Below are 26,639 nucleotides of genomic sequence, written 5' to 3' on the forward strand. Positions count from 1 at the left end.
GCTTGAGGCTGACAGCCATTGTTTTCCAGTCTTGGCTTTGCTACTTACTAGCTGTGTAACTGTGGGCATCGTGCTTAACCCCCTGAGTACCAGTTTATTCTTGTGTATAATAATATTGAAATTTATTAACAGCTTAAGGCACTTAGTAGGGTGTTTGGCTTTCAATAACTAATGAATGGCAGCAGTTTTATTGTCGGTGTTTTGGGGACAGGCTGCTGATTGAACTCTCCTTCATTTACTACGCTCTTTCCTACACCATCCCCTGCTCACCCTCCTCAAGGGTTCAGGTTTGTGGGTGGGGCTCTTGTTGAGGGTCAGTTGGTGGTAAAGAATTTTACCTGTCGAGTTAGTTGGGTCATTTTAACTAGAGATGATGAGGCAAAGGAATGGTCCAGATACATCGTCTTGGTTCCAAGTACTCACATATAATTCTTTAAACCACCAAAATTTATTTTAATAAATGGTGTGAGGTAAGGGTCCACCTTTTGGGAACTGACTAATTAGGGCAGCACCTTTCATTGTGTAATTCACCTTTCCGCCATTGTTTGTAATAACTTTTTAGTGTGCTAATTAGTATATATGTTTGAGTCTGTTTCTGGACTTTTAGTTCTGTTCCATCGGTCAGTCTGTAATCTGGTACAGTGCCATGATATTTGAGTTTTTCTTCAGTGGCAAAAATATCTGTTAAGAGTATGGGATTTGGAGACAGTCTGCCTGGATTTGAATTCTAGCTCTATTAATGCCCAAGAGGTTGAATAAATTACGTAACATATGTACCTCAATTTTATCTTCTTAAAAGTGGACACTTAGTGATAGTGCCAATCTGTAGGACCTATGTAAAGATTAAACCAAATAATTCTCATAAAGTAAAACTGAGCTTGGCTCAGTGTAAGTGCTCAATAAATGTTAGTTATTATTACATCTTAAAATTTCTTGCTGTATGTCACACAGACTTACTTATTTTTGAGTCTGGCTTCCCAAACTGGAGATCACAAAACTGTAAAGATTCTGTTCCTCCTTCTTGCACTTCTTTCTCCCTTGTTCTCCAGCAGAGTCATGGCTTTAATTCTATAAATGCCAACACCGAGCACTAATAGTGTAGTCTTGCAAAGCCCTGGAGGTATGTTTTTGAGGAAGTGTGGATGGAAACCTCACTCTGGGCTGTGTGAGGGCCAGAATTCCATTTTTAACCTTCTTGTGTTTCCAGTACTAGTCCTGCTTTGTGATGAGTGCTCAGTACCTGCTTTTCGAAATGAAGAAGTAATACTTTCTGCCTTTCAATAAACAACGATTGTTACAATGCCATGAATCCAGGTTGGGGTCAATTAAACTTTTGTAGATTTACAGTACATGTTAAGCACCTTAAGATTGGAAAAGGGTAACTTTTATTGCATATTCAGTACCAGTAAATTAGTGGAACAAGGGGGACTTCTTTGCTAAAATGTTTATGTACTAATCAAAGCAACTGTTTTATGTTTGATGTGTTATGGTTGAATTAAGTGCATTTCATCCACATTGACAAAGCTCAGAGTTGGAGAAAGTACGGAGATATAGATAAGCCCTAATCCTTTTAAATGGCATAAGAAGAGCTAAGAGAGAAGGTATGAAACGGTCGTCATTTTCCATGCTAGCCTGTGAAGAACAGCAGCTTTGTGTAACAGAGAATTTCACAGAGCAGCGTGTTTTTTGTCTCCTGTACCTCTAGGCATATTAGAAATGATCAAACCCAGACCTAACGAATGCACTGGGCAAGGTGCTCTACATGCCTGTAAGCCATTTTCTGTGGTTCTGTTGTTACCTAAATAATGAGAACTGCACTGTGCTTCTTCCATTTCATCTTTTGTCCTAATGGTTTGATTTGTTCTTCCCTCTGAGCTGTCGCGACAACTGCAGAAATAGTATGGTGGTGAGTAAGAATACTTGGACTGGGGTCACTGAGGGTTCTTCCTCTACAGGCTGGGGGACACAGGCAGTGCATCATCTGCACACTGCAGTTCCTCACCTCTAAAATGGAAAGGCAAACAGGATCCCCGTCTAGAACTTGGGTGAGGATTAAGTGAAGGAAAACAAGTAAAACACAATGTGTCTTCTGTAAAGGATTGCTCCATACATTGTTGTCTTAGTCAGTTCGGGCTACAGTAACAAATGACCACGGGCTGGGTGGTTTTCTCTCAGTTCTGGAGGCTGAAGTTTGAGACCCAGGTGTCAGTATGGCAGGTTCTTGGTGAGCCCCTCTTCCTGATTTACAAATGGCTGTCTTCTCATTATATCGCGCTATCGCGCAGAGAGAGAGAGAGAAAGAGAGAGAGAGAGAGAGAGATCATCTCTCTGGTGTTTCTTCTTAGAAAAGCACAAATCCCACTCATGAGGGCTGCACCTTCATGACCCAATCACCTCTCATAGATAGGCCCTACCTCCTAACATCATCCCACCGGGGCTTAGGATTTCAAGAATTCTGGGGAACACACAGTCAGTCCTTAATAGTTATTATTCCTTTTATTACTATTACTGAACGTTCTCAGCTAATAGAAGGAGAGTTGGGAGCTTTTCTCTAATCATACCACCACTCTCCATTTCTCTTCTGGTGTCCCCCTATCTAGGCAGTGCCAGAGTGGAATTTCCTTCTCAGATTCTGCATATACTTTACTCTGGCTTGACTCTTAGTGGAGGGGGTGCCCACCAGAAGTTTCTTCATCTTTTTCACAATTTGCTGTATGCCAATCCATTGTCTTCCTTTATATATTAGAAAGTCCAACAGTTGTCTGTTGGGCAGTTGGTGATATTTGTTAAAAGATTTTTGCTTTTTCTGCATTTTGCTCATTTCCTGGTCAATGTGTCAATAAGCTTCAGCTACCTTCTGTAGCTCACATTCATGCGTGAACACCTGCACTCACACATTGGCACAGACTTACATTCAGATTGGTAAACATGCTTTAGACTAAAAAATTCCTCATTTTACAGTTATCTTAGTTATCTTGGCCATGGTTAACTGGTTATTATCAAAACAGACCTGTAGGCTGTAATCAGTAGAACTTTGGAAGTGCCAATCCTAGCAGAGAGGGTAAAGAGGGAATTGACCTTGACCCATTTAGGAAGGGCACAAAACAGCCAGTTCTTTGGCATTGTGTTCTATCTTTTTAATCACAGAAAGTAAAATCATTGCAGCATTTGAAAGGACTCACAAGACTTCACAAAGTATACTTACCTAAGGCTTAGGAAAGACAAAACATACAATATAGCAAGAGAAAGAGAACACAGGCAAACATCAGAGAAGTGCAGAACATTCCAGGTTCTTTCTCATTGGCACAGAATGTTTTTTGTCTTTGGATAATGAGCTTTCAGGATACATGTGAAATAGCATGGCCTACACAAATTGATCAAGGGAACAGATTAGAGTCGAGAAAGAGACCTACACACACACACACACACACACACACACACACACACACACACAGAGTCAATTGATTTTTGACAAAACAGTAAAGTGGAAAAAGGTTTGTCTTTTCAACAAATGTTGTTGGAACAATTGGATATCCACATATTAAAAAACAACAAGCTTCGGTCCGTGTTTTATGTATATACAAAAAGGAACACCAAATGGATCATAGACTTAAATTTAAAACCTAAAACCATAAAGCTTCTACAGTAAACGTAAGACAGAATCTTTGTAACAATAATCTGCATTTCAACAAAATCCCCAGGTTATTCTTATACACATTAAAATTTGAAAAGACCTGCCCTATCAAGTGCACGTGGAACGATGAGTACCAGTTGTGCAGGTCGTAAAGGGCTGTGAGGGAAAAAGATGCTTCAGCAGAGGGCCAGCAGGTGCAGGGGCATGAAGGTGTGATGAGGGAGGGCAGGGGGTCCACTGAACAAGTTCATGTAAAAGTGTTCACCAATGTGCAGTGAAATAGAAAGGACAACATAATGCACTTTTTATGTCTAAAATTTATGCAAGTTGTAGAGTTCTAAGATCATGTCCTTAACTTTTTGTAAAATGAAAGTGCTAGCAAATTATACATTTTGTTTTTGTTTGAAGTATTTTTTTTTTCTCTTGGCAAAATAAAAAGCTGGCAATGATATGTTTAACTCATCAGCCTTTTAGTTTTAGTTTTTTGTTTTTTGTTTTCTTTGTTGCCGACCTATGAAATCCAACAAAAAGTGTGGCCGTTGGTGAGTGTAAAAACCAAGAGTAGTTTAGTAGAGTATTGGGCAACTGGGATGTGTGGAAAACAGACAGGGGTCAGATCCTGGAGAACCTGGTAGTCCATAGGGTTGGACGTGATTCCCCAAATCTTTGAAGGTTGTGAAGTAATTTGATTTGCATTTTAAAAAGATGACTTCAGTGGCTGGGTGAAGGGATCAAAGAAGGGAGAAATAGGAGACTGGAGACCAGCAAAGAGGCTCCTGTGGGTGGTTATAGGTGAGAATATGACTAAGGCAATGTTGCTACTCTGTTTCCCCGAAAACAAGACCTAGCCAGCCAATCAGCTCTGATGCATCTTTTGGAGCAAAAATTGATATAAGACCGGGTCTTGCATTATATTATATTATATTATATATTATATTATATTATATTATATTATATATTATATTATATTATATTATATTATATTATATTATATTATGCTCTTCTGTTCAGTTCTATTCTGTTCTGTTCTGTTCTGTTCTGTTCTATTCTATTCAAGACCTATGTTAATTTTTGCTCCAAAGGATAGGCTTTAGTTACATTAAGGAGGTAGAATTGACAGCAATTAGGAACCTATTGGATGGAAGAGGTAACTTTGCATTATGTAAATTATTCTCTGACTTTATATTTTGGTGAATTTAGTATGCCCAAATAAGTGCAAGTCAGCACAGTGCTCAGAATTCTTAAATGGATTGATTTAAATGACGTCAGAGTGATTGAGCATCTGTGCAGTGTAGTCCCTCAAAGACAAAGAGAAACTCATTAAAATGAGATCAGAGTTAATCCATCTTCACACTTAAGTACCCATTCATGAAAAGCTAGTCAGGAAACGCTGATTTCATTCATTTATTTTATTACATATATCATTCCTTGGGAGAATGCTGGCTAGTGGAACAGGGTACTGCAAGACTTCGGACTTTTATTTTTGCAGGGATTCATTTGATACTGCTATGTGTTCTGTAAAGCAATAATTTACATATCATGCTTGCTTTACAGTGTGGCTTTTATTGGAGGGGCTATGTGGTATGTCAGCCTTAGTTCAACATTCTTACAAATTTCAGAATTTTTTTGCAAGTTAATGAATTCTTTCTTGAAAGGAATATTAGAAAATAATTTAATTTCAGCTACTACTTTTACCTGACCTCCCCCACAAAAATGTAAGTGAAGGTTGACTAATAAACAGAAGGTTCTGTTTCTCTGGCTTCTCTATGCATTGAATGAGTTCACGCATAAGCTTTTCTTTGGCTTGGCTTACCTCAAGCATGTTTTTCAAGGGAGGTCAAGATATAGTGAATTATATATGGTAGTAGACTCTTCAACTAACATATAAAGAAACTTTGCTATTACAGGTTCATCTGCACTTTGTTACACCATGTACTTTGATACATCAAGAAAATTCAGTGGAAGCTTATGGGGAAGGTTTAATATGGAAGGAGAGTTAATGTGATTTTGATTTATGGGATTTATTAACATTCATGAGTATACATTATATATCTGAAGAACCCACAGGAAGAATGGTTGATTATAAGAGGAGAGGATATTTGTATATGGTGGTTTTTTTAAGATAACATGAGATTTTTCAACCATTTTATGCTATATCGTCATTTTATATCAAGCAAAATTGTAAAGGGCATTAGCTACCGTTATTTGTCTACTTGACCTGGCGGATTAAAGAGGTAGTCTCATTGTCTTTTTGATTTTCCTGTTTTATACCTCCTTTGTACTACTACAAAGCGTGTCAGATGCATTTAAAATTTGTGAGAAACATGATTAGTCTCAGTTAGTTTGTAATATAAGTTGGATTGTAAGGGCTCTCATAATTCCACCTAGAAACTCAGTACTTGTCATAAAGGAGAGCATTTGAAAAACTGTAGGTTATTTAATATGGAATCTGAATTCTTTTATTCCATTTAGCGTTTTCCAGTAATGAGGAGAATTTAATCTCCTAATGGAATACATTTAAACACTGCAGAAAATAGACATTTTCTTCCACTCTGCTAACTTAAAAGCAGTCCATATGCTGTTGTCTCCTTTACCATTGACATATGCTATTGTAATTTATATATTGAGAATATTTAACATGAGAACTTTAAAAAATTTAAAATTTATCAAGATTATTCTGATACTGCCTGTTTCTTTTGGGAATATATGCTGGATAATTTGCTCCAACTTTTTATACCTTTAAAGGATATTTTTTTCAAGGTTGTTCATTCATTTTAGAGACCCAGAAGTTATCTATTCTCTAGAAATAGTATTTCATCTATGAACTATTATTTATTAATACCAACAGAGTATATTAAACCAATTCAGATTGCCAAGTGAATGGCAAAGTTTTAATGCTTTTGTGAATTAAACTACTGCTTGAATTAAACTACTGTGAATCTACTACTGCTTCTCTATTCATAAACTGCGTACTCCCAAAGGACGCTATGCCTTTCTGTAACGTACAGTTACATATCGTTGTTGATATGAGTCAAGACCTCAAGATTTTTAAAAACAATTTATAGTGAACAATTTCAAACATACACAACACGCAAAAATAACGATGTACGCATCACCCAACTTCAGTGATCAACCTTTTGCCAATCTTGTTTCATACATCTCCCCACCCAGTCTTTTGTTGGATAAGGGTGCTGGGATTTACTTTAATTAATTTTAGGTTACTGTATCATTTCACCTATTAATACTCCAGTGAATAACTATAAATGATAACTTCTTTACTCCACAATGCCGTTATCACATAGAACTAAATTAACAATGATTTTCTTAATGTGGTCACCATCATAGTGGGATCAATTCATCTAGCAGAGAAAATGATAACTTTTGACCTGATCTGAGCTAATTTCCTTTTTATTGGTTGCCTTCATCTTTAAGATCTCCTTGAAGACTCGGTTTGCTTTGTTTCTCCTGGTTGCCTTGAGGACATTATAAATCTAGGACCACTTAAAGTTAAATTCTCCACTTGAGGCTTTTCAGATGACACAAGTAGGTTACATTTGTACTTAATTTTTCATTAGGGTGAGCTTATGGAGAACGGCTTGATTTCCCCCCCCCCCCCCCCCGTTTTAAAAAAGTTTCCTTGCTGTCCCATTTCTGCATGGGGGGATTTCCTTTTTATAAACTCTTACACTAAATGAGTGTGTAGTCTTTGGGATCCTATGCCCAATGTGGCATTAAAATGGATATTTCAAGATCTCCAGGATCCAACAGAAACTCTTAAGGTTAAAAACGTGAGTTAAACATTGTTAAAAGCTTCTTTATTACTTAGAGTTTTGGGGATCTGCAGGTCCCTCACATTCAAATAAGTTGGCAACATTTTAAAATGACAATAAAAAGAAAGCGAAATTCTACTAAATTTTACCTAACATTTTGATTGTTTTATTCCAGAAGATCTTTCACTGTCTAGTCTGTCATACTGCTGGAAGCCAATGAGATTTTCTCGTTTCTTTCTCTTGAAAAATGGTTTGACTGTGAGGCCTTCCCTTGTTTGTAAAATACAGGCTAGCATCTGTTGCCATCTGCCTCTGTCATCAGCATGGCTCTCCAGACTGGAACTAGTGAAGCCACCTTAGACTTTTTCTCCTTGCCTTGATTCCCTCTTAGAAACATATCTAGGATTTGGTTCTTCCTCCTCATTCCTCTGCCACTACTATATTCTAATATGTTGATCACTACAGTAGTCTGTCAACGGGTCTTGCAGACTTTCATTTTTCTCCTGTCTAATCCAAGTTGCTCACTACTGCCAAAGTAGTCTTTTGAAAACATCCTTTCATTATGTAACCTTACCCACATACACATGGTTCAGAAATCTCCATTTTTCATAGGATATCAAGTCTAATTTCTCCAAGTTTAAGTTGGATTTGAATGCGGGATGGGTACCCTGCTGGAGTGGGCATGTGAATTCCTTTTTCCCATTCTCAGCCAGGATAGGATGCCCTTGACCTTCCTGCTTCAGGCCCAGTCTGTCCACAGCTGTCTTCCCATTGCTGCGGCTTTGGCAACTCTATGAAGATTACAGTTTTAGAGAGATAGTCGTTCTGCTGTTTCTTTCGTTTTTTAAGAAAAATTTTAATTTTTTTTATTGTGATAAACTAGACATAACATAAAATGTACAATTTTCACAGTTTTTCAGTGTACAATTCAGTGGCATTAAGTACCTTCACAGTGTTGTGCAACCACACCACCACTGTCCATTTCCCAAATGTAAACTCCATACCCATTAAACAGTAACTCCTCATTCTCCCCTCCCTGCAGCTCTGCTGTGTTTTTAAGCTTGTGAAATTCTTGACCATTTTGTTACATGTGACTACCCTGGAAGAGAGCAGTTCATCCATCTACAGATTCAGAACGCTGGCAGCCAGGGGCATTCTCTGAGTCACTGCTCTTTCAGTTTACTATTTCATTAAGTTCCTGTTGAGCATTTATCACGTGCCTGTCACTGCAGCAGGCTGTAGGACTAGAATGGTGAGTAGGATGACACAGACCAAGCCTTTCCACTGTGTACAGAGCCAAGAACTATATTTAAATCAATATTGTTTCTCTAATGATTCCATCCATGTTCTTCCTAATCGGTGCTATTGATGAACGCTCTCACATTGCTGAATCGCTCAGACTGACAGTTCAAGCCTTGTACCCAGTTTCCCTGGCCTCTGAGAGACTCTGGCTGAGGAGCAGATGGCATCGCTGATGGTGATAACCAGGAACCGGTCTAGCCTCTTCTCTTCTGGTGCATTCCTAGTGCTTCCCTACGGGTCATTCTCTACTATTGCAACAGAAATGTGTTCTTTTTCTCTTCTCTTTTATTTCTGGTTCTATTTTGTTTCTTTTATGTATTTTTATGACCTTTTCAAGCACCTCCTCTATACTTAAGTACTTTGTGTATTCGAAATAGGTATTAAATCAAAGATACAAATATTCAAGATAAAAATTTTTAAAGTCCTCAAGGAATTCATCATCTAATGGGGAGATGGACTTGCTAACCAGCACTGACAGCTAATGTGGCTGTCCTAACGTATGCAAGATACAGTGTGATGCTGGAGCTTAATTTTGCCTGGGGAGTCCCAAAGCTTGGAGGGGAATTATGCTAATATGGGAGAGAAGATGTGAAGGCAACACTGGTGAAAAACCCACCACTATGCAAGGACAGAAAGCTGTGCTTAAGGAGTCACTAAGAGTTAAATCACAAGAAAATAAAATATACGAACACTTGTCTCGAGTGCAAGGAAACTATTCGCAGATACAGAATAGTGCTTATTAGTAATAAAACTTCTCAGAATTAAGGCCTAGTGGGGACTTCTTTTTCTCAAGACTCTTACTACTACTGACTGATAAAGACAACTGTTCCCTGTATTTTGTGTGTGTTTGTACTTTTTCACCTGGCATATGGGTCTGTTTTAATTTCATTTTGAGACTTCATTTAATTCATTTAAAAAACAATGATGATATTGCCTCTTGGTTGTGATTTTAAAAATTGTAAATGAAGAAGGCTTTCACAGCCCTCGATTTGAGAGATATGTCCCTGCTGGTTAAAATGCGGGGAGATTGCCGTAATAAGCACAGCCGCCTGAAGCACAGGACTGTAAATGACCAGAATGGTTATTATTTTTAGAGCAGAAATGACATGAAAATCAAGGTGTTGAAATACAAAACAGCCAACTCTTCTACAGCCTGATTGCTGGGTTGCTACAGTTATGAGAAAAAAATCCAGGTGTCCGTGATTCAGCAAAGTTGTTTAGGTCTGACATAGTGGGGTGATTAATGCTTGGAACTGATGGCTTGGCAGAGTGGTCTAGAAGCTGGACAGCACCCAGCTTGAGCCCCTGGATCTTAAATCTTGGCTGCCTTAATTCACTCCACACAGCAACCTCTGTCTGTCCATGGAGAAACCCTCAGTACAGAGATGCACAGTGTTTTGTAGAAGATTGGGTTTAGTTTATTTACTGCATGTGATGTGAATGCATATAATGAGAATCTGGCAGTTTGTTCTCATTACAAATAATCATAGAGAAATAGGCCTCTTAAAAAAATGTTTAATCTTTCAGGTATGTTTTCCAAGAATTTCTGCAACATTCTCTGTATTTATAGAGTTTTTTCCTCCCTTTAAACAAGTCACTAAAAACTACAAAAAGACACTGACTGACATCCCATTGCTCAAAGTTTTCATATTAGTTTGCAGATTACTAGACTACCTTCTGTTTGTATTGAGGTTAAAGTCTGTGATCTATTAAAAAAGTATTACCTGAAAATTCAGGGTCTTCAAAACACAGTAGGATTTACTATCCTTTCCTCCCCCCTTACTTAAGTGGTGGCAAAAATAACAATTGTCCCCTGGGAAATGAAGCTTATTGCTATGGAAACTAATGAAGGTTGCATCATTCTAGGGCACATTTTAAAAAGCCTGATTTCATCATGGTTAGACGCCCCGTCTTATTTTATTCAGTAGCTTAGCAACCTGTGGTATACTGTTTATCACCACCCCCGATCTTTTCTTTCAGAAAAGTGACCTATATAGCTAGTTTTTCTTTTTTTTCTTTCTTTCTTTTTTTTTTTATTGTGAGCATGTTTTCACTGTAAATTTGGTTCAGTTCTTAGGTATGTTTATAATGACCTTATTTTCTTACTCCAAAATTAGGACACGTGCTATGCCTGAGAAGTAAAGGAGTTTTCTTCTTCCTTGGCCGTCCACACTAAGGTCTTCACGGATCATTTTCATTCTGCACCCCTTAACTGTTGGTGTTATTCATGGGTTTGTCTTTGGCCCCTCTTTCTTCTTATTTACCAATGACTTAGCTACTGCGTATGTGCTGTTGACTCTCAAATCTTAATTTTCATCTCAGGCCTCACCCCTGGACTCCAAGTAGGCAGTTTACTCAACAGTCCTAACCAGATCATTCCCTAACTCTGCAAGTTGAAGATGAAGTCAACATTGCCTTCCACACAAAAAATCACTGATTGATGAATGGCACCACCGTTCACAGAGCACCCACAGCCAGTCATTCCCCAAGTCTAGGTGCTTCTACTTCCTAAATGCTCTAAAATCTGTCCTCTTTCAGGGCTTCATTCTTTTTTGTCTGGTTTATTGCCCATATCCTCCAAACTGGTTCCTTCAGTGTAGCGAGGCTTCTTCCAGGTATTAGGGGAGAAAAATTATTTTTGTCCCACCTTTATAAGTTCTTCTGGCTGGACTAATAGTCATATTAATGAGACATTAATAGAAAATGACCAAATTTATTACATATGGACATACAGGGGTTCCATAAGAATATGAGATCCTAAGGCAGCTCATTGGGCTGTTGAGGCATATATGCCATTCTGGACTAAGTAGAGGCAGGCAAGGGGTTGGGACTTCACCAGGAAAGTAGGCAATTCACAGGTAGATGAGAAAGAGCAAACATGTGGTAAGCAAACACTTGCCCAGGCCACCCAGAAACAATGAGACAGAGGGGAATCTTAAACTGATTGGCTTGGATCCGCCTTGTCTGCGACACTTAATTCATAGATCAAGGTGACTATGCTAAGGTCCCCTTCCTAAAGCAGATTTTTCTATCTGAATTTCTTGAGGCAGCTAAAGGGGGAGGGTCAAAGTTTCTTTCTGAGTTTTTTGTTTCTTTAACCAGCTTAAAGGCATTTTTTTGTGTGTGGGGCAAACTCCAGTACCCCTCACAGGCTTCCCCCAAACGAACAAAAATGTGATGGTTTTGTGACTGGCTGCTCATCTTCCAGTGACTCCTCATTATCATCAAAGTAAAATCCAGACTCTTCTACATGGCATAGAAAGCCCTCAGTGGCCTCCTGCCTTCTTCCTTGCTTGCTCTTCCCACTCTGTGCTCAGATAATGCTTTCCTTGCCAGGAACATGCTCCCTCTCCCTCTCCCTCTCCCCCTTTCCTCTGGTAAATGCCTACTCATCTTGCATTTCGGATACCATCGTCTCTGGGAAGCTTACTCTAATGTCACCTAACCCGGGCTGCATAACCATGTGCTCCTGGAACAGCATGGCCATCTCCCTACCTTAGCTCTTACCTGGCTGTGTGTAATGCTCTGCGACCTGTCTCCCCCCGTGGGCAGTGAGCTTCTGAGAACAAAGGTGACGCTTGTTTTTTTGTGTGTGTGTGCATTTCACATACTACCGTGGTTCCTCGAAAATAAGACCTAGCCGGATAATCACCTCTAATGTGTCTTTTGGAGCAAAAATTAATGTAAGACCGGGTCTTATATTTTATAAGACCCGGTCTTATATTATACCCAGTCTTATATAAGACCCAGTCTTGTTTTACTATAAGTATTTTACTTATAGTAAAATACTTTTTTTACTTATTTTACTTATAGTAAAATAAGACTGGGTCTTATATTCATTTTTGCTCTAAAAGCCCCATTAGAGCTGATGGTCTGGCTAGGTCTTATTTTTGGGGAAACACAGTAGTACCTAGTAGGTGTTTAATAAGTGTTGAATTAATTAGTGATCAACAAGTCAATGATTGAATGTATATAAGCGCAGTGTGGGGCAGAATTCCTAACTTTTAGATTTTAGTAGTCTTGGGAAATTCAAGTTGTTCCAGTCCCTGTAGTATATTGTCCCCGTCGGTATAAGTGGACTTAAAGATTGATAGAATGTAGAACAAATGGTATATTTTTCCTGGGTAGGATGTGGGGGGCAGTGGACCTGGTGTGGTGCTTGTCTATATAGCTACACACGTACGTGTGTGTGCATACACACAGTCACACACACGCGTGCACACATGCACACAGTTCAGCAACTGGGTCTAACTAGACTCTACTGCCATCTAATGTGTATCAACACAGTTCAAAACAAGGAAGTCAAACCAACTAAAATTCTGAGGATCTCTTAAAGGGAACATGTGACTCCTTTGTTTGAGTGAATGTTTGAGTCCAGACCCTATTGGCTACGGGGCTGAGGGCTGCCTGTGAGGAGGACACCCATCCTACAATGTTCACTAGATTGTACTCAGGCAGGCACTGGATTCGGTTTTTTGGAGGGAGTTGGGGTGGAATGAGGTAGCATGGGAATACCATTCCCTTTCTTATTTCTTTAGAGTACTGGTAGATGCTGCAGCTGTAAAATTAAAATAAAGGGTTTATTTATGGTTCCTTCCCATCGTCTCACCCAGATAACTTAGTGTCAGCCCAGCTCCTTTGCTGCAGTTCTGCACACGGCTTCTGTGCAGATGTAATCAGAGAACTTCCCTGCTGGACAGGGGAGAGGCGAGTGACTATAGGGAGGGCGTTCTGACTGATCCTTTCGCTCTGTCACAAATGGTGAGCACCAGTTTTGTACATGGTGTGGGGCTTGGCCCTGGGGATAGATGCCAAGTATGATAAAATGTGGTTCCTTCTCTGACTTTGTTCAGAGCTCAGGCAAGGAGCAAACCAGCACTGATCATAGTGGAGATTTGCTAAATGCTACAATTTGTCTAACATTTGTTTTAACTTTAAAAATAGGAAAACTTGTTTAGGTGTAAGGAATAATATTTAAGGACAATATTTTAAAGTAATTTTTACCTGTTGTAATGTGGTCAGCTGTGTCCAACGCAGAATAAGATTGTGCTGTTTTCAAAATAGCCCAGCTGATGAACTGTTTGAGGACCACTGGGGTTGACTTGTCTTCCTGTTTTATAGGTGAGCATTGCATCTCTCTCTCAACTCTTCCAGTATCTGTTTCTGTCTAGTACTGAGAAGTTGAGGGAGAGGAAGAGGCAGGGGAAAAGAAAACAGGACCCAGCAAGGTGGATGGAGGAATGTATGTGGCACTGTCTGGTTCCTGAGAACCCCGGGCTTTTTGTGCATGTGTGTGTGGGTGTGAGGGTGGGGGAGTGCAGTTGCCTTGCCTTTCAGCATGGTCATGCATTTTTCTTTCCAGTACACTGACCTCTACTGGCTTAACTATGACTCTTAATCACAGCTGTTTTTTCAATTTTTTTTTCAAAGAAGGTTTTCACTTAGTAGTAAAAGCTTTTTGCATCGCTTTTTAAATACAATTTTCATAGACATTAATACTTACTTGTAGGCTTTGTATAGTGGAATTTACATTTATCTAGGAAATTCCTAGCTATCCCAATTGTACACTTGACCTCTAGGATGCAGTACCTGTTTTCTTTTAAAAACTGCACTTATACCTCTGAAGATAAGGGAACAAATATTTTTATATAATTTCATTTTTAGATTGCAAAATTTATCAGTTGCCCTTAATACATGTTGTTGTGAGGAAGGTAGTGTATTTGGTGAAGAGAGCACAGAATTTAAAATAACTGCATCCCCTCACTAGTTAGGGCAAATTGCTTAATCCTTATACTCGGATCTTCATCTCCAAGGGATGATTTCTGTTCCTAGGGGTAAGTGTAAGGATGAAATGTACATGCAAAGTGTTTGGGGGCTATTATTTCTGTAGAAATGTTTGCTATTATTATTAAAATTAAACTAATATTATCCTGCCACCCTTTTGACCTGTATAGCTAACTATTTTAAAAATCTTAGAACAAACCTGTACTAGCTGTATTGATGTGTACCTTTTTTACTGGGATTTTTAGAAACAGTTACTAATATGTACATATTAGAAACTAATATATATAAGATTATGTGTATATATATCATAAATTTATAACTATAGATCATTTGAGTGGCAGTACATGTAGAGCTATGTGCATATAGGTTGTTACACTACTGGAATGTTAGCTGAATCAATGCTTGTGGTCTTTCAGATGCATAAATTATAATGTGATATATATCGTATGTCGTATATCACCTATATCGTGTATGACATATATCACATCATATGTGTCGTGTATATCATACTTGTATGTCAGATACGTTGTGTATATCATGTATATCATATATTTCATATATTTATATGTGAAATATGTATGTGTTTTCATATTTTATATATATATATATATATATATATATATATATATACACACACACACAATCATGTTGTAGTTTAGGCATCTGAGAGTTTGTGCATTGATTCAGCTAACATTCCAGTAGTGTAACAACCTATGCGCACACAGCTCCACATGTAATTGCCATATTAGGGAACAGTTCTGCATAGTATAGTGATTCAGAGAGCAACGTCTGAGGTTAGACTGCCTGGGTTCACATAGTGGCTCTGTCTAACCTGGGGTCTCTCAGTGCTTCAGAACCTCAACTGTAACATGAGATTAATAATCATGCTTATTTTGTGAGAATGTTGGAAGGCCGTGTTTGGGATTTTGTTGGCAAAACTGTCCTTTGAAAAGCCTCGTACACTTCTTTTTCTTCACTTGTAGTAGTATCCATAGCGAATAAACTCTGCCAAGCATTTTGTGTAGCTTGAGGTCTGTTGTCTTTTATTTATTGGGTTTTGTGCTCTGCCCAACCCCGTCAGGTGACTATAACTGCTGCGAGGGAGGAAGAGGGAATGAATTTAGTGTAGGCACCCAGCAGTTTCTGCTACCTTGAACTAACACATACTTCCATTTACGCAACAAATATTTTTCATGTGTTTGCCATGTGCTTTCTGTCCCTATGGGTTTGTCTATTTAGGTCACTTTGTGTAAAAGGAATCATACAGTATGTGACCTTTTTTTGTCTGGCTTCTTTTATTTAGCATAATGTTTCTGAGGTTCATCCAAGTTTAGCAAGTATCAGTACTTCATTCCTTTGATGGCCAAATAACATTCCATTGCATATACAGAGGGTGCTAAAAAAATGTATACACATTTTAAGTAAGGAAAAAAAAACTATTAAAATTATAATACTCAGTATGTACCGATAACAAAATACGAATACAAGTCACGTTTGACTTCTGCAATTACAAGAGGTAAGACACTTCTGATTACGGAGAGCTACTGCTTGAGCAACGTTGACCAAAGTGTCCACTTATATATATATTTTTTGGCACCCCCAGTATGTACCGTGGTAAACTTTGTTTACTCATTCATCTGCTGATGGGCATTTGGTTGTTTCCACCTTTTGGCTGTTGTGAATTATGCTGCTATGAACATACATGAGCCAAGTATCTGAATACCTGTTTTCAGTTCTTTTGGGTATACACCTAGGAATGGAATTGGTGGGTTGTATGGTATTCTGTTTAACTTTTTGAGGAACTGCCAAACCATTTTGCATTCCTACCAGCAATGCACGAGGGTTCCTATTTCTCTACAGCCTCTACAACACTTGCTATTTTCTGTTTTTTAAAATTACTGATTTCGTCTTCCTAGTGAGTGGAAAATAGTATATTATTGTGCTTTTGATTTGTATTTCCTTGCTGACCAATGATGTAGAACATCTTTTCATGTGCTGTTGGCCATTTGTTTATCCTATTTGGAGAAATGTCCACTTAGGTCCTTTGCCCACCCTTAAATTTGGTTGTTTGTCCTTTTATTGTTGTTGTTGAGTTGTAGCAGTTCGTAGTGTTGGCACTAAACCCCCATCAGATATATGATTTGCAAGTACTTTCTCCTATTCTGCAGATTTTCTTTCATTCTTTTGCTGATGTCCCTTGTTGCACAAAAGTCTTTAATTTTTATGAAGTCCAATTTTTTCTTTTGTTCTTGGGCTTCTGTGTCAAATCCAAGAATCCATTGCTGAATCTGAGGTCTTGAAGATTTACTCCTGTGTTCTTCTCTAATAGTTTTATAATTTTAGCTGTAATATTTAGGTCCTGAGTTAATTTTTTGTATATAGAGGTTGGAGTCCAACTTCATTCCTTTGTATATGGTTATCCAGTTATCCCAGCACCATTTATTGAAGAGACTATTCTTTTCCTATTGAAGTATCCTGGTACCTTTGTCAAAACTTTATTGGCCATAGATGCTTGGGCCTATCCCTGGACTCTCAACTGTACTCTGCTGATCGACATGTCTTTTCCTATGCTAGTATTAAACTGCTGTTAATACGGTAACTTTCTGGTAAGTTTTGAAATAAGGAAGTGGGAGTCCTTCAACGTTTTATTTTCCAATATTGTGGCTATTTGAGGCTCTTTGCAATTCCGTATGAATCTGAAGAATGATGTTTCTATTTCTGCCACAAAGGCCATTGGAATTTTGATAGGGATAACGTTGGATCTGTAGGATTGCTTTGGTGATTATTGTTATATTAATAGTAAGTCTTCTAATCGATAAACAGGGAATGTCTTTTCATTTATTTGTGTGTTCTTTCATCGCTTTCAGCAATGTTTTGTAATTGGTCAGTGTACAAGTCCTCCACTTCCTTGGTTAAATTTATTCCTAGGTGTTTTATTCTTTTGTTTGCTATTATAAATTTAATTGTTTTCTTAATTTTCTTTTCATGTTGTGCATCGTTTGTGTATAGAAACACATTTGACTTTTGAGTGTTGATCTTGTACCTTGCAATTTTTCTTATTTTGTTTATTAGTCTTATTGTTCTTTTGTGGATTCTTTGAGATTTTTATATGTAGAATCATGTCATCTGCAAATACAAGTAGTTTTACTTCTTTCTTTTCAATTTAGATACTTTTTATTCTTTCTATTGCCTAATTACTCTGGCTAAGACTTCCAGTAATGTTAAGTAACAGTGGTGAGAGTGGGCATCCACGTCTTGTACTTGATTTTAGGGGGAAGCCTTTCCAACTTTAAACATTGAGTATGATGTTAGCCATCAGCTTTTTAAAGAATACCTTTTATCAGGTTAAAAAAAGATTTTTTTTTTCTATTCCTGGTATGCTGTTATTTATCATGAGGAGTTGTTGAATTTTGTCAAATGCTTTTCTGTGTTTATTGAGATAATCTTGTGTATTTTTTCCCCTTCATTCTATTAATGTGCTGCATTACATGATTGACTTTTTATGTTGAACCACCCTTGCATTCCTGTGACAAATTCCACTTGGTCATGGTGTGTAATCCTTTTAATGTGCTGTTGGGTTTAGTTTACTAGAATTTTGTTGAGGATTTTTTTTTTCTTTTCATTTATATTAATAAGAGATATGGGTCTGTAATTTTCTTTTGGTATCTTTGACTTTGGTATCAGATAATGCTGGCCTCATAAAATATGTTAGGAAGTAGTTCCTCCTCTTCTATTGTTTGGAAGGTTGAATAGGATTTTTATTTATTCATCTTTAAATGTTTGGTTGAGTTCAGTGAAGCCACCTGGTCCTGCACTTTTATTTTTGAGGAGGTTTTCGATTACTGATTTAATCTTTCTACTTGGTATAGGTGTATTGAGATTATTTCTTTTGTGAGTTAATTTTGGTAGATTCCTAGGAATTTTTTCCATTTAATCTACATTATCAAATTTGCTGCTATACAACTGTTCATAGTATTCTCTTACAATTCCTTTAATTTCCTTAACGTAGGTTGTAATGGTCCCACTTTAATTTCTGATTTTAATTAGTTATATCCTCTCTCTGATTTTTGTAATCAGTTTAGATAAAGGTTTGTTAATTTTGGTGATCTTTTCAAAGAACCAACTTTTGTGCTCCTGATTCTCTCTTGGTTTCCTCATCTCAATTTTGTTTTTCTCTGATGTGATCTTTATTATTTTTTTTCTTTTGCTGGCTTTGGTTTGGTTTGCTCTTTTTTCCCCCCTAGTTGCATAAAGTGTAAAATTAGGTTGTCAATTTGAGATCTGTCTTCTATTTTAATGTAGGCATTTATAGCTATAAATTTCCCACCACTGCTTTTGCTGCCCTTCATAAATTTCGGTATGTTGTGTCTGTATTTTCTTTCATCTCAAAGTATTTCCTAATTTTCCTAGTGAATTCTTCTTTGGCCCATTAGTTGTTTAAGGTTATGTTGTTTAATTTCTATATTTTTGTGATTTTTTTTCCAGTTTTCCTTATTATTAATTTTTGGTGTTTCATTCCTTTGTGGTTGGAGAAGATACCTTGTATGATTTCAGTCTATTAAAATACATATGTTTTATGGCCTAACATATGGTCTATTCTGGAGAATGTTCCATGTGCACTTCAGAAAAAATCATGTTCCGCTCCTACTGGGTTGAGTGTTCTGTTTGTCTATTAGGTGTAGGTGGTTTATAGTGTTGTTCAAGTCCTATCTCCTTTTTGATCTTCTGTCTAGATATTCTATCATTATTGAAAGTGATATAATGAAGTCTCCAATTATTATTGAAAAACTGTGAATTTTCCCTTTTAATTCTACTAGTGTTTAGTTGGTTTCTTTTGTGGCTCTGTTTTAGGTGCATATATATTTACAATGTATCTTCTTGCTGAATTGGCCCTTTTGTTAATATGTAGTGTCCTTTATCTCTTGTAACAATTTTTGACTTAAAAACATATTTTGTTTGTTATTAGTATAACTACTCCAGCTTTATTTTGTTTATTATTTTTATGGAATATCTTTTTTCCATCCTTTCACTTGGAACCTATTTGTGTTTGGGAGTCTAAAGTGAGGCTCTTTTAACGAATATAAAGTCGGATGTTTTTTTAAATTCTGTCACTAATGTTTTAATTCATGAGTTTAATCCATTCACATTTAAAGTAGTTATTGGTAAGGAAGGACTTCTGCCATTTTGATTCTTCTTTTTCGTTTTTATGTCACATCTTTTTTATTCACCGGTTTCCCAACTATCTCTTTATTTTTTATTGAATTTTTTCTTGCATACCATTTTGATTTCTTCTTTTTCTCTGCTGTATATTTTTTAGTTGCTTTCTTAGTGGTTACCAAGGGGATTTTTAACATCTTAAATTTATAGCAATCTAGTTTGAATTGCTCCCAACTGTACTTCAATAGCGTACACTCTGCTGCTATTCAGCTCATTCCCCCACCCTTTTGTTGTTATTGTAAATTACACATTGTAGTCCCAGTAACATAGACTTAACATTCTTGATTTATGCGTATGTCTTTTAATTCATGTAGGAAACAAAAAAAGTTACAAACAAAATACACAATATTAGCTTTTATGCTTACCTATGTAGTTGCCTTTACCAATGATCTTACTTTCTTTGTATGGCTTCAGGTACGATCTATTGTCCTTGTTTCAGCCTGAAGAAGTCTTTTTAACATTTCTTTTAGGGAAGGTCTACTAGCAATTAACTTCATTAGCTTTTGTTTCTCTGGAAATGTCTTAATTTCTTCTTCACTTTTAAAGAGTAGTTCTGCAAGATACAGAATTCTTAGTTGACATTTCTTTTTCCTTTAAAGCCCTTTATCATCTCACAGCCTCCTGGCTTCCAAGGATTCTGATGAAAAAATCTTACTGCTTTCAAGATTTTTCTCTTTGACTTTTCAACAGTTTGATTATTATGTGTCTCTTGTGGGTCTCTTTGAGTTCATCCTTCTTGGAGTTGGTTGAGCTTCTTGGCCATGTAGATTCTTATCTTTCATCAAATTTGGGAGGTTTTCAACCATTTTTCTTCAAATAGTTTTCTGCCCCTTACTCTCTTTCTTCTCTTTCTCATATATATTGGTACGCTTAATGGTGCCCTATAGGTCACTTGGGTTCTGTTCATTTTTCTTTATTCATTTTCATTTTTTTTCTCCTCAGACTAGGTAATTTCAGTTGTCCTAACTTGAAGTTTGCTGATTCTTCTGTCTTCTCAATCCTGCTGTTGAACTCTAGTGAATTTTTCATTTCAGCTATTGTACTTTTCAGTTCCAGAATTTCTAATTGATTTTGTTCTATAATTTTTATCTTTTTATTCATATTCCCTACTTGTTCATATGTCCTTGTCATGATTTTCTTTAGTTCTTTTTTTAAGATAAATTTTATTGGGGAATATTGGGGAACAGTGTGTTTGTCCAGGTCCCACAGCTCCAAGTTGTTGTCCTTCAATCTAGTTGTGGAGGGCGCAGCTCAGCTCCATATCCAGTTGCCGTTTTCAATCTTTAGTTGCAAGGGGCGCAGCCCACCATCCCCTGCGGGAATTGAAACTCCATCCTTGGCACTGAGAGCCCATGTTCTAACCAACTGAGCCATCTGGCCGCCCCTCCAGAAGCTTTGGCTTCTCGTTGTCTTCAGTCTAGTTGTGGAGGCCACAGCTCACTGGCCCATGTGGGAATCGAACCTGCAACCCGGTTGATTAGAGCTCATGCTCTAACCAACTGAGCCATCCGGCAGCCCCGATTCTCTTTAGTTGTTTGTGGTTCCCTTTTGCTTTTTTAACATATTTAGACAGTTAATTTAAAATCTTTGTCTAGTAAGGCCAATCAGTGTTTGGACTTCTGTATTCATGATTTTGTCACTTTTTTTCCGCTATGAATGGGCCATTTCCTGTTTCTTTGCCCATTTCCTGTACACTTTGCAATTTTTTGTTGAGAACTGGGTAATTTAAATGTAATGCAGTAACTCTGAAAATCATATTCTCTCTCCTCCAGAGAATGCTTCAGCTGTCTGTTTAGCAACTTTTCCAAACTATTTGCAATGACTGTATTTCTTGTATTTCTTGTTATATGCTATCATTGACATCTTTGTTCTCTTGTCTCTGAGATCAACCAGTGATTTCTTTTAATGTTTGGATTTAATAAAGGAAAAAAAGGTCTTCTGTTTCTTTAAATTCTTTTGGCAGACATTGTCTGGGAAACCCTTCAGTCCTAGGGGATTGAAACAATAGGCAATCTCCTTTCTAGTCTTTCAGTGAACTGCCAGGCAAATCAAAACACTCATCCCCAAAATTTGGAGGGCAGGGTTCCCACCTTGGTACCAGCAAGGCACTCGTTGAACTCGTTGAATGGGCCACTGTCCCCACAGCTGTCTGCTACAGGGATGGGACATGCATAATGGTAGCTGCTAGCAAAACATGAAATTCACTGATATATAGGAGCCTTTTTCTTTAACAAGCATTCACTTGTATGCTGTGAGTATCTAATTAGACTTTAGAGTTTTGCAATAGGGATTTTGACATTTCTTGCCAGCTCAATAGTGGATGTGGTATAGGGACTGATTCCTGGAGCTTCCTACTCTGCCATTTTCCATGATGTCACTCCTGTATTCTTGTTGAGGTAATAATCTCCATATAAAAATACTCTGGCATCTATTATAAAAAGAATTGAAGTGAAAGCTGATATGTATACAAGTAGTGTATGTATCAAATTACTTCTTACAAATCATTTACCATTATACCTGTCCATACAACAATTTGGGATAGTTGACCAAAAATATGTAGTTTTGTACGTATATTTAATGTCACTGTGTATCAGTACACTGTATCTTGTGGCTATGCAGAGAAAATGGCATTTCTTCATTGTGTCTGTAGTTAGTTTAGTCTTTTTCTGACCACTTCTTATAGGAGACCCACTGATTAGGTGGAGAAAAACCCAATACTATTTAAAACTTAGTCTAGTATGATCACTTAAGTGGTTTGTTTAGGTAGTATTCAACTCTGTGAGATAAAAACACTCTGTCTTTGTCCGCTTTTTATCCTGGGGTAATTTACGAGTGTGGGAAGAGGAGTGTGGCATAGATGATCTCCTACAGTGGGGAGCTGCTCGTTTGATGTTCTGTGCTTCCTCTGGTCTGTGGAGCAATGTCCTGTTACCTGCTAGTTGTGTTTGCCTTGCCAGCACGTGCAGATGATGGCATGGCTGGTGTAACTCAGTGGTGATGCCTTTGTGGCTGGTCAGAACCTAAGTGGCACTTCCTGACTGCTGCCTCTCTCTCCTCCTCCTCTCAGCTCTCTGTCTGGCCTGCTGGCCTGGAACAGCACTCACAGCCTTTGCTGCAGGGTTACTCTGTCCCATGGCGGGCCCTTTGGCCAGCCCTTCAGCTCAGCAATGTGATTCTTGGAGCTTGCTATTGCCTGACCATGCCTGGAAAAACCGTCTCTTGAGACAATGGCCTGGCCTCTAACACTGTGGACTTGCTGTGTAATCCTTCTGTATGTGTCAAGTGCTGCGTATTGCTTCATTTTATCTCTTTGCATTTCCTTCAGTACTAAAACCTAATAGCTCCCCAGGCAGATGAATGCTTCCAGCAGACTAGGGCAAAAGTCCTATTTAGAGAACAAAACAGCAACGAGAAATAATAATGTCCAACCACTATCACTATTACATGTGTGTACGTAGACATATATGGAGAGAACATTTAAAGATTCATATGTAATTCTTAATGTATACAAGCCTTAAATTTAGAATTTTTAGAGGCATATGTGATATGCATGCATATATGTGTATGTATGAATATTACATATACATGTTAAGATATATATAGCATATGTAGTTAAGATATATTGCATATAAATATGTATATGTATGTATAAGTAAGAGGTTTGCTTTCTATCAAAATTTTCCTTTGACTAAAAATACTTGATTTAACACACATTTTCTTCTGTTGCAGGACAGTTCGCATATGGTTAAAGAGAGATAGTGGACAATATTGGCCAAGCATATACCATATGATGCCTTGTAAGTATCTGGATTTCTGTCTTTAAAAACCAGACATTGACCCCAGCTCCCCTTCCTTCCAAGGTTGCCTTCTCTTTCTTTTATTCTTGAGTAGGGATACCTGAGGGTTAGGATTATCATCATAATGGAAAGTACCATATTAAATCATTTTAGATTTTCTAAAACTCTCAATATGTAAAATAAGAAAATTGTTCTGAAATTGATGATATATTCATAGGATCTGAATAAGATTAATGGAAGAAGGACTATAGCACATAGGCTTTCTGATTATAGCAGTGCCCCTCTCTTTTCTAACTTTTTGTTTAACTTTTTTTGTAAAGTACTTCCTTAGACAATTCCATATTTTGTCCAGTGATTACATTTGTGAAGTAAATTTGTTCATGCATTGTCATTATATTATTTATTCAAATTCAAGACATTCAACATTGAACATTCAGTTCTCAAAAGGATTTGCTTAGGATTGAAACATTCTAATTAGAAGTCAACCTCATTTCCCTAAGATCTTATGTGAGAAATATGTCTGCACTGATAAGTAGTGAATCTTGCAAATATACTTTTTTAAAAAAAAGATATGACTGATTCTTAGGCTATTACAAAGGCAGAGTTCCCCTGCAGGGAGAGAAGATCTGTCTCCCCAAAGTAAGAAATTTCTTAGGGTGGCCGGTTGGCTCAGTTGGTTAGAGAGCAGTGCGCCTAACACCAACGTCACTGGTTCAATCCCCACATAGGCCAGTGAGCTGCACCCTCCACAACTAGATTGAAAACAACTACTTGACTTGGAGCTGATGGGGTCTGGAAAAACACATTGTTCCCCAATTTAAATAAATAAGTAAATAAATAAACAAATTTTCTTTTAGTCTAGTGTTTCATCATTAAAATTAATGAAGTTTGGGCATCCTATTCCATATTTATTTTAGTGTAAAATAATTATTTAAATTCATTATCAGTTGTATTAGTAAACATTTCCCTTATTTCCCTTCCTTTAAATCTTAATTAAAATTGACGCCCTAGGAAAATCCCTCAGGTTTGTCGCTTGGGCTCATGTCCCCTCTGGCTTGCTGCAGTGTCACCTCTTCCCTTGTTACCGGTATCTAGTTTGAGAAGTACATGGCATAATGTGCAACTAAAATCATGCTAAATTGTAGATGTGATTAAGTTTATGCCTCTAGCAAAGGAATATTGTAATAACATAAACAGCAATTTTGCCTGTTTATGAACAAATGAATTATTAAGGATGTAATGGTTTTCTGTGATTTTCAAATTATCTTTGAGGTTTTGTGTGTCTTGAATTTTGCATGACAAACGCGAAGCTGAACCAAGTACTCAACCCTACCTTACTAAAGAAGAAACTTCTTGTAATTCTGAGTACTTATACTCGCCCTTTACCTGTTGTGCCTCCAGCAGACATTATATGACAAAGGCCCTAGGTGAACTTTCTTTTTAAGCTATGGTAGTGATGGGGGCTTAGGTAAATGGAAAGGGAAACGAATTATCTGATTTTATCCCCTGATTTTTTAAGTGATATGAACCAGTTTTATCTGTGGTCTTGCTGTTTCATCAAAGTTGACACAGTATCCCCCTGAAAGAAATGGGGAAGGACTATAATCCGAAAAGTTGAAGTTGACCCCAGAGACGTGTCACTCTCATGACGGTGAACAAAGGAGAGGCGGGCCTGGGCAGAATGATGAGGGCATGGGTACAGCAAGTGAGGAATTCTCTTGAGATGAACGCTAATAGGAACCTCGTGAAGACACAGGATCCTAAGCTATTGCTTACCCACCCCCTGCCCCGTACACTCATCCATACACATTTTGGTATCATTCTGTATAATGTTCTGTTTATTTGAATATCACTGAGAATGCAGAGAATCTTCAAGTTCCATTTTCATAATTTATTAAGCTGTGTGCAGGAATGACTAAAAAGCTGCTATAGCTTCTGCACCCAGCATAGGTGTTCAATAAATAAATACTTATTGAAGACTTGAATCTGATAATAAAGATAAATTTCCCTGAGAACATTGTTGTAATTTTCCTAATGACTGAACATGATCTTTGAGAAGGAGGACCCTCTAAGTATTTGCATATTTAACCTATGGTGTTCTACCAAAGGGAGAAAAAAATGATTCGTTTGCTGTTAAAATGGGGTCTGTGGACCAGCAACATTAGGATCACCTGAGAACTTACTAGAAATGTAAATATTGGGTTCCACTCCTGGTTTTTTAATCAGAATCTGCATTTTAATAAGATCCCTATGTAATTTGAATGCACTTTAAAGTTTGAGGACATTGGCTTGTGGTAATTTATACATGTTTATATGAATGCATGTAAAGCTTCACGCATATATAGTGTTGATTTGTAAATACATAGATAGAAGTACACATTCTAGTCGATCAAACATTTATTGCACACCTGCTGTATATAGGCCACCAAGCTAGGTGCCAGCATTTGCTGATGAGCAAGGCTCATCAAAGTCATATGGTCAAGATGACTTCTGTAATCGTTCATTATTGGATGGTTCTACTACCATGGAGAAGTAAAAGATCAAAAGGCTATGTTCTTCACAATTAGTCAGAAATTGGTTTTTATGTTCCTAGGAATCGTATGCATTCAGATAACATAGTCATTGATCTCTGAGCAAGAATGTAAGTTTTGTTTAACTTGAGAGAGCACAGAATCTTATTGCATGAGGAAATACCCTATGCTACATTTTTGGTCAGTTACAAAACCTGAAATAGTTTTGAATTTCCAATCGATTGTTTTGCAATCCTTTCTTTTGAAAGGTGTTTTGTTAAGAGGTTCATATTATCCTTAATTACCAGTTATGCGGTTATTAGTTACAAAATAAGTGATATGGTACACTGGAGGCTATAATAGACACACCACAAAGCAGATATGACCATGTTTTGTGTTTATAGTGGTATACAGCAAGTAGTATTCCAAATTCCAAAGAAAACATAAAATGTACATGTGATACATGACGTATTTGTTTATTTTGTCCATTAGAATATCTTTTAAATATAGTACTTGTCATGTTCCGCATAGGATACTAATGATATGTAGCGTTGAGAAGAATTTGAAGTTTAAGGGAGGGAAGGAAACAGAAGGCATTAGATGAGCAAGACTGAATAGTGAAGGC

The 26,639-nt window shown here is 37.4% G+C and overlaps 1 protein-coding gene across 2 annotated transcripts in view; it reads left to right on the forward strand.

The window, feature by feature from the left end:
- WDFY2 (WD repeat and FYVE domain containing 2) overlaps positions 1–26,639 on the forward strand; it is a 173,519-nt gene that overhangs the window by 54,571 nt on the left and 92,309 nt on the right. For both annotated transcript variants that reach the window (XM_081045387.1, XM_081045388.1), the window contains exon 2: positions 23,437–23,504. In XM_081045387.1, coding sequence (XP_080901513.1) covers positions 23,437–23,504 — 68 coding nt within the window. The remainder of the gene's footprint in view (positions 1–23,436; positions 23,505–26,639) is intronic.

Source organism: Rhinolophus hipposideros (genome assembly GCF_964194185.1).
Source record: "Rhinolophus hipposideros genome assembly, chromosome: 4".
Taxonomy (NCBI): domain Eukaryota; kingdom Metazoa; phylum Chordata; class Mammalia; order Chiroptera; family Rhinolophidae; genus Rhinolophus; species Rhinolophus hipposideros.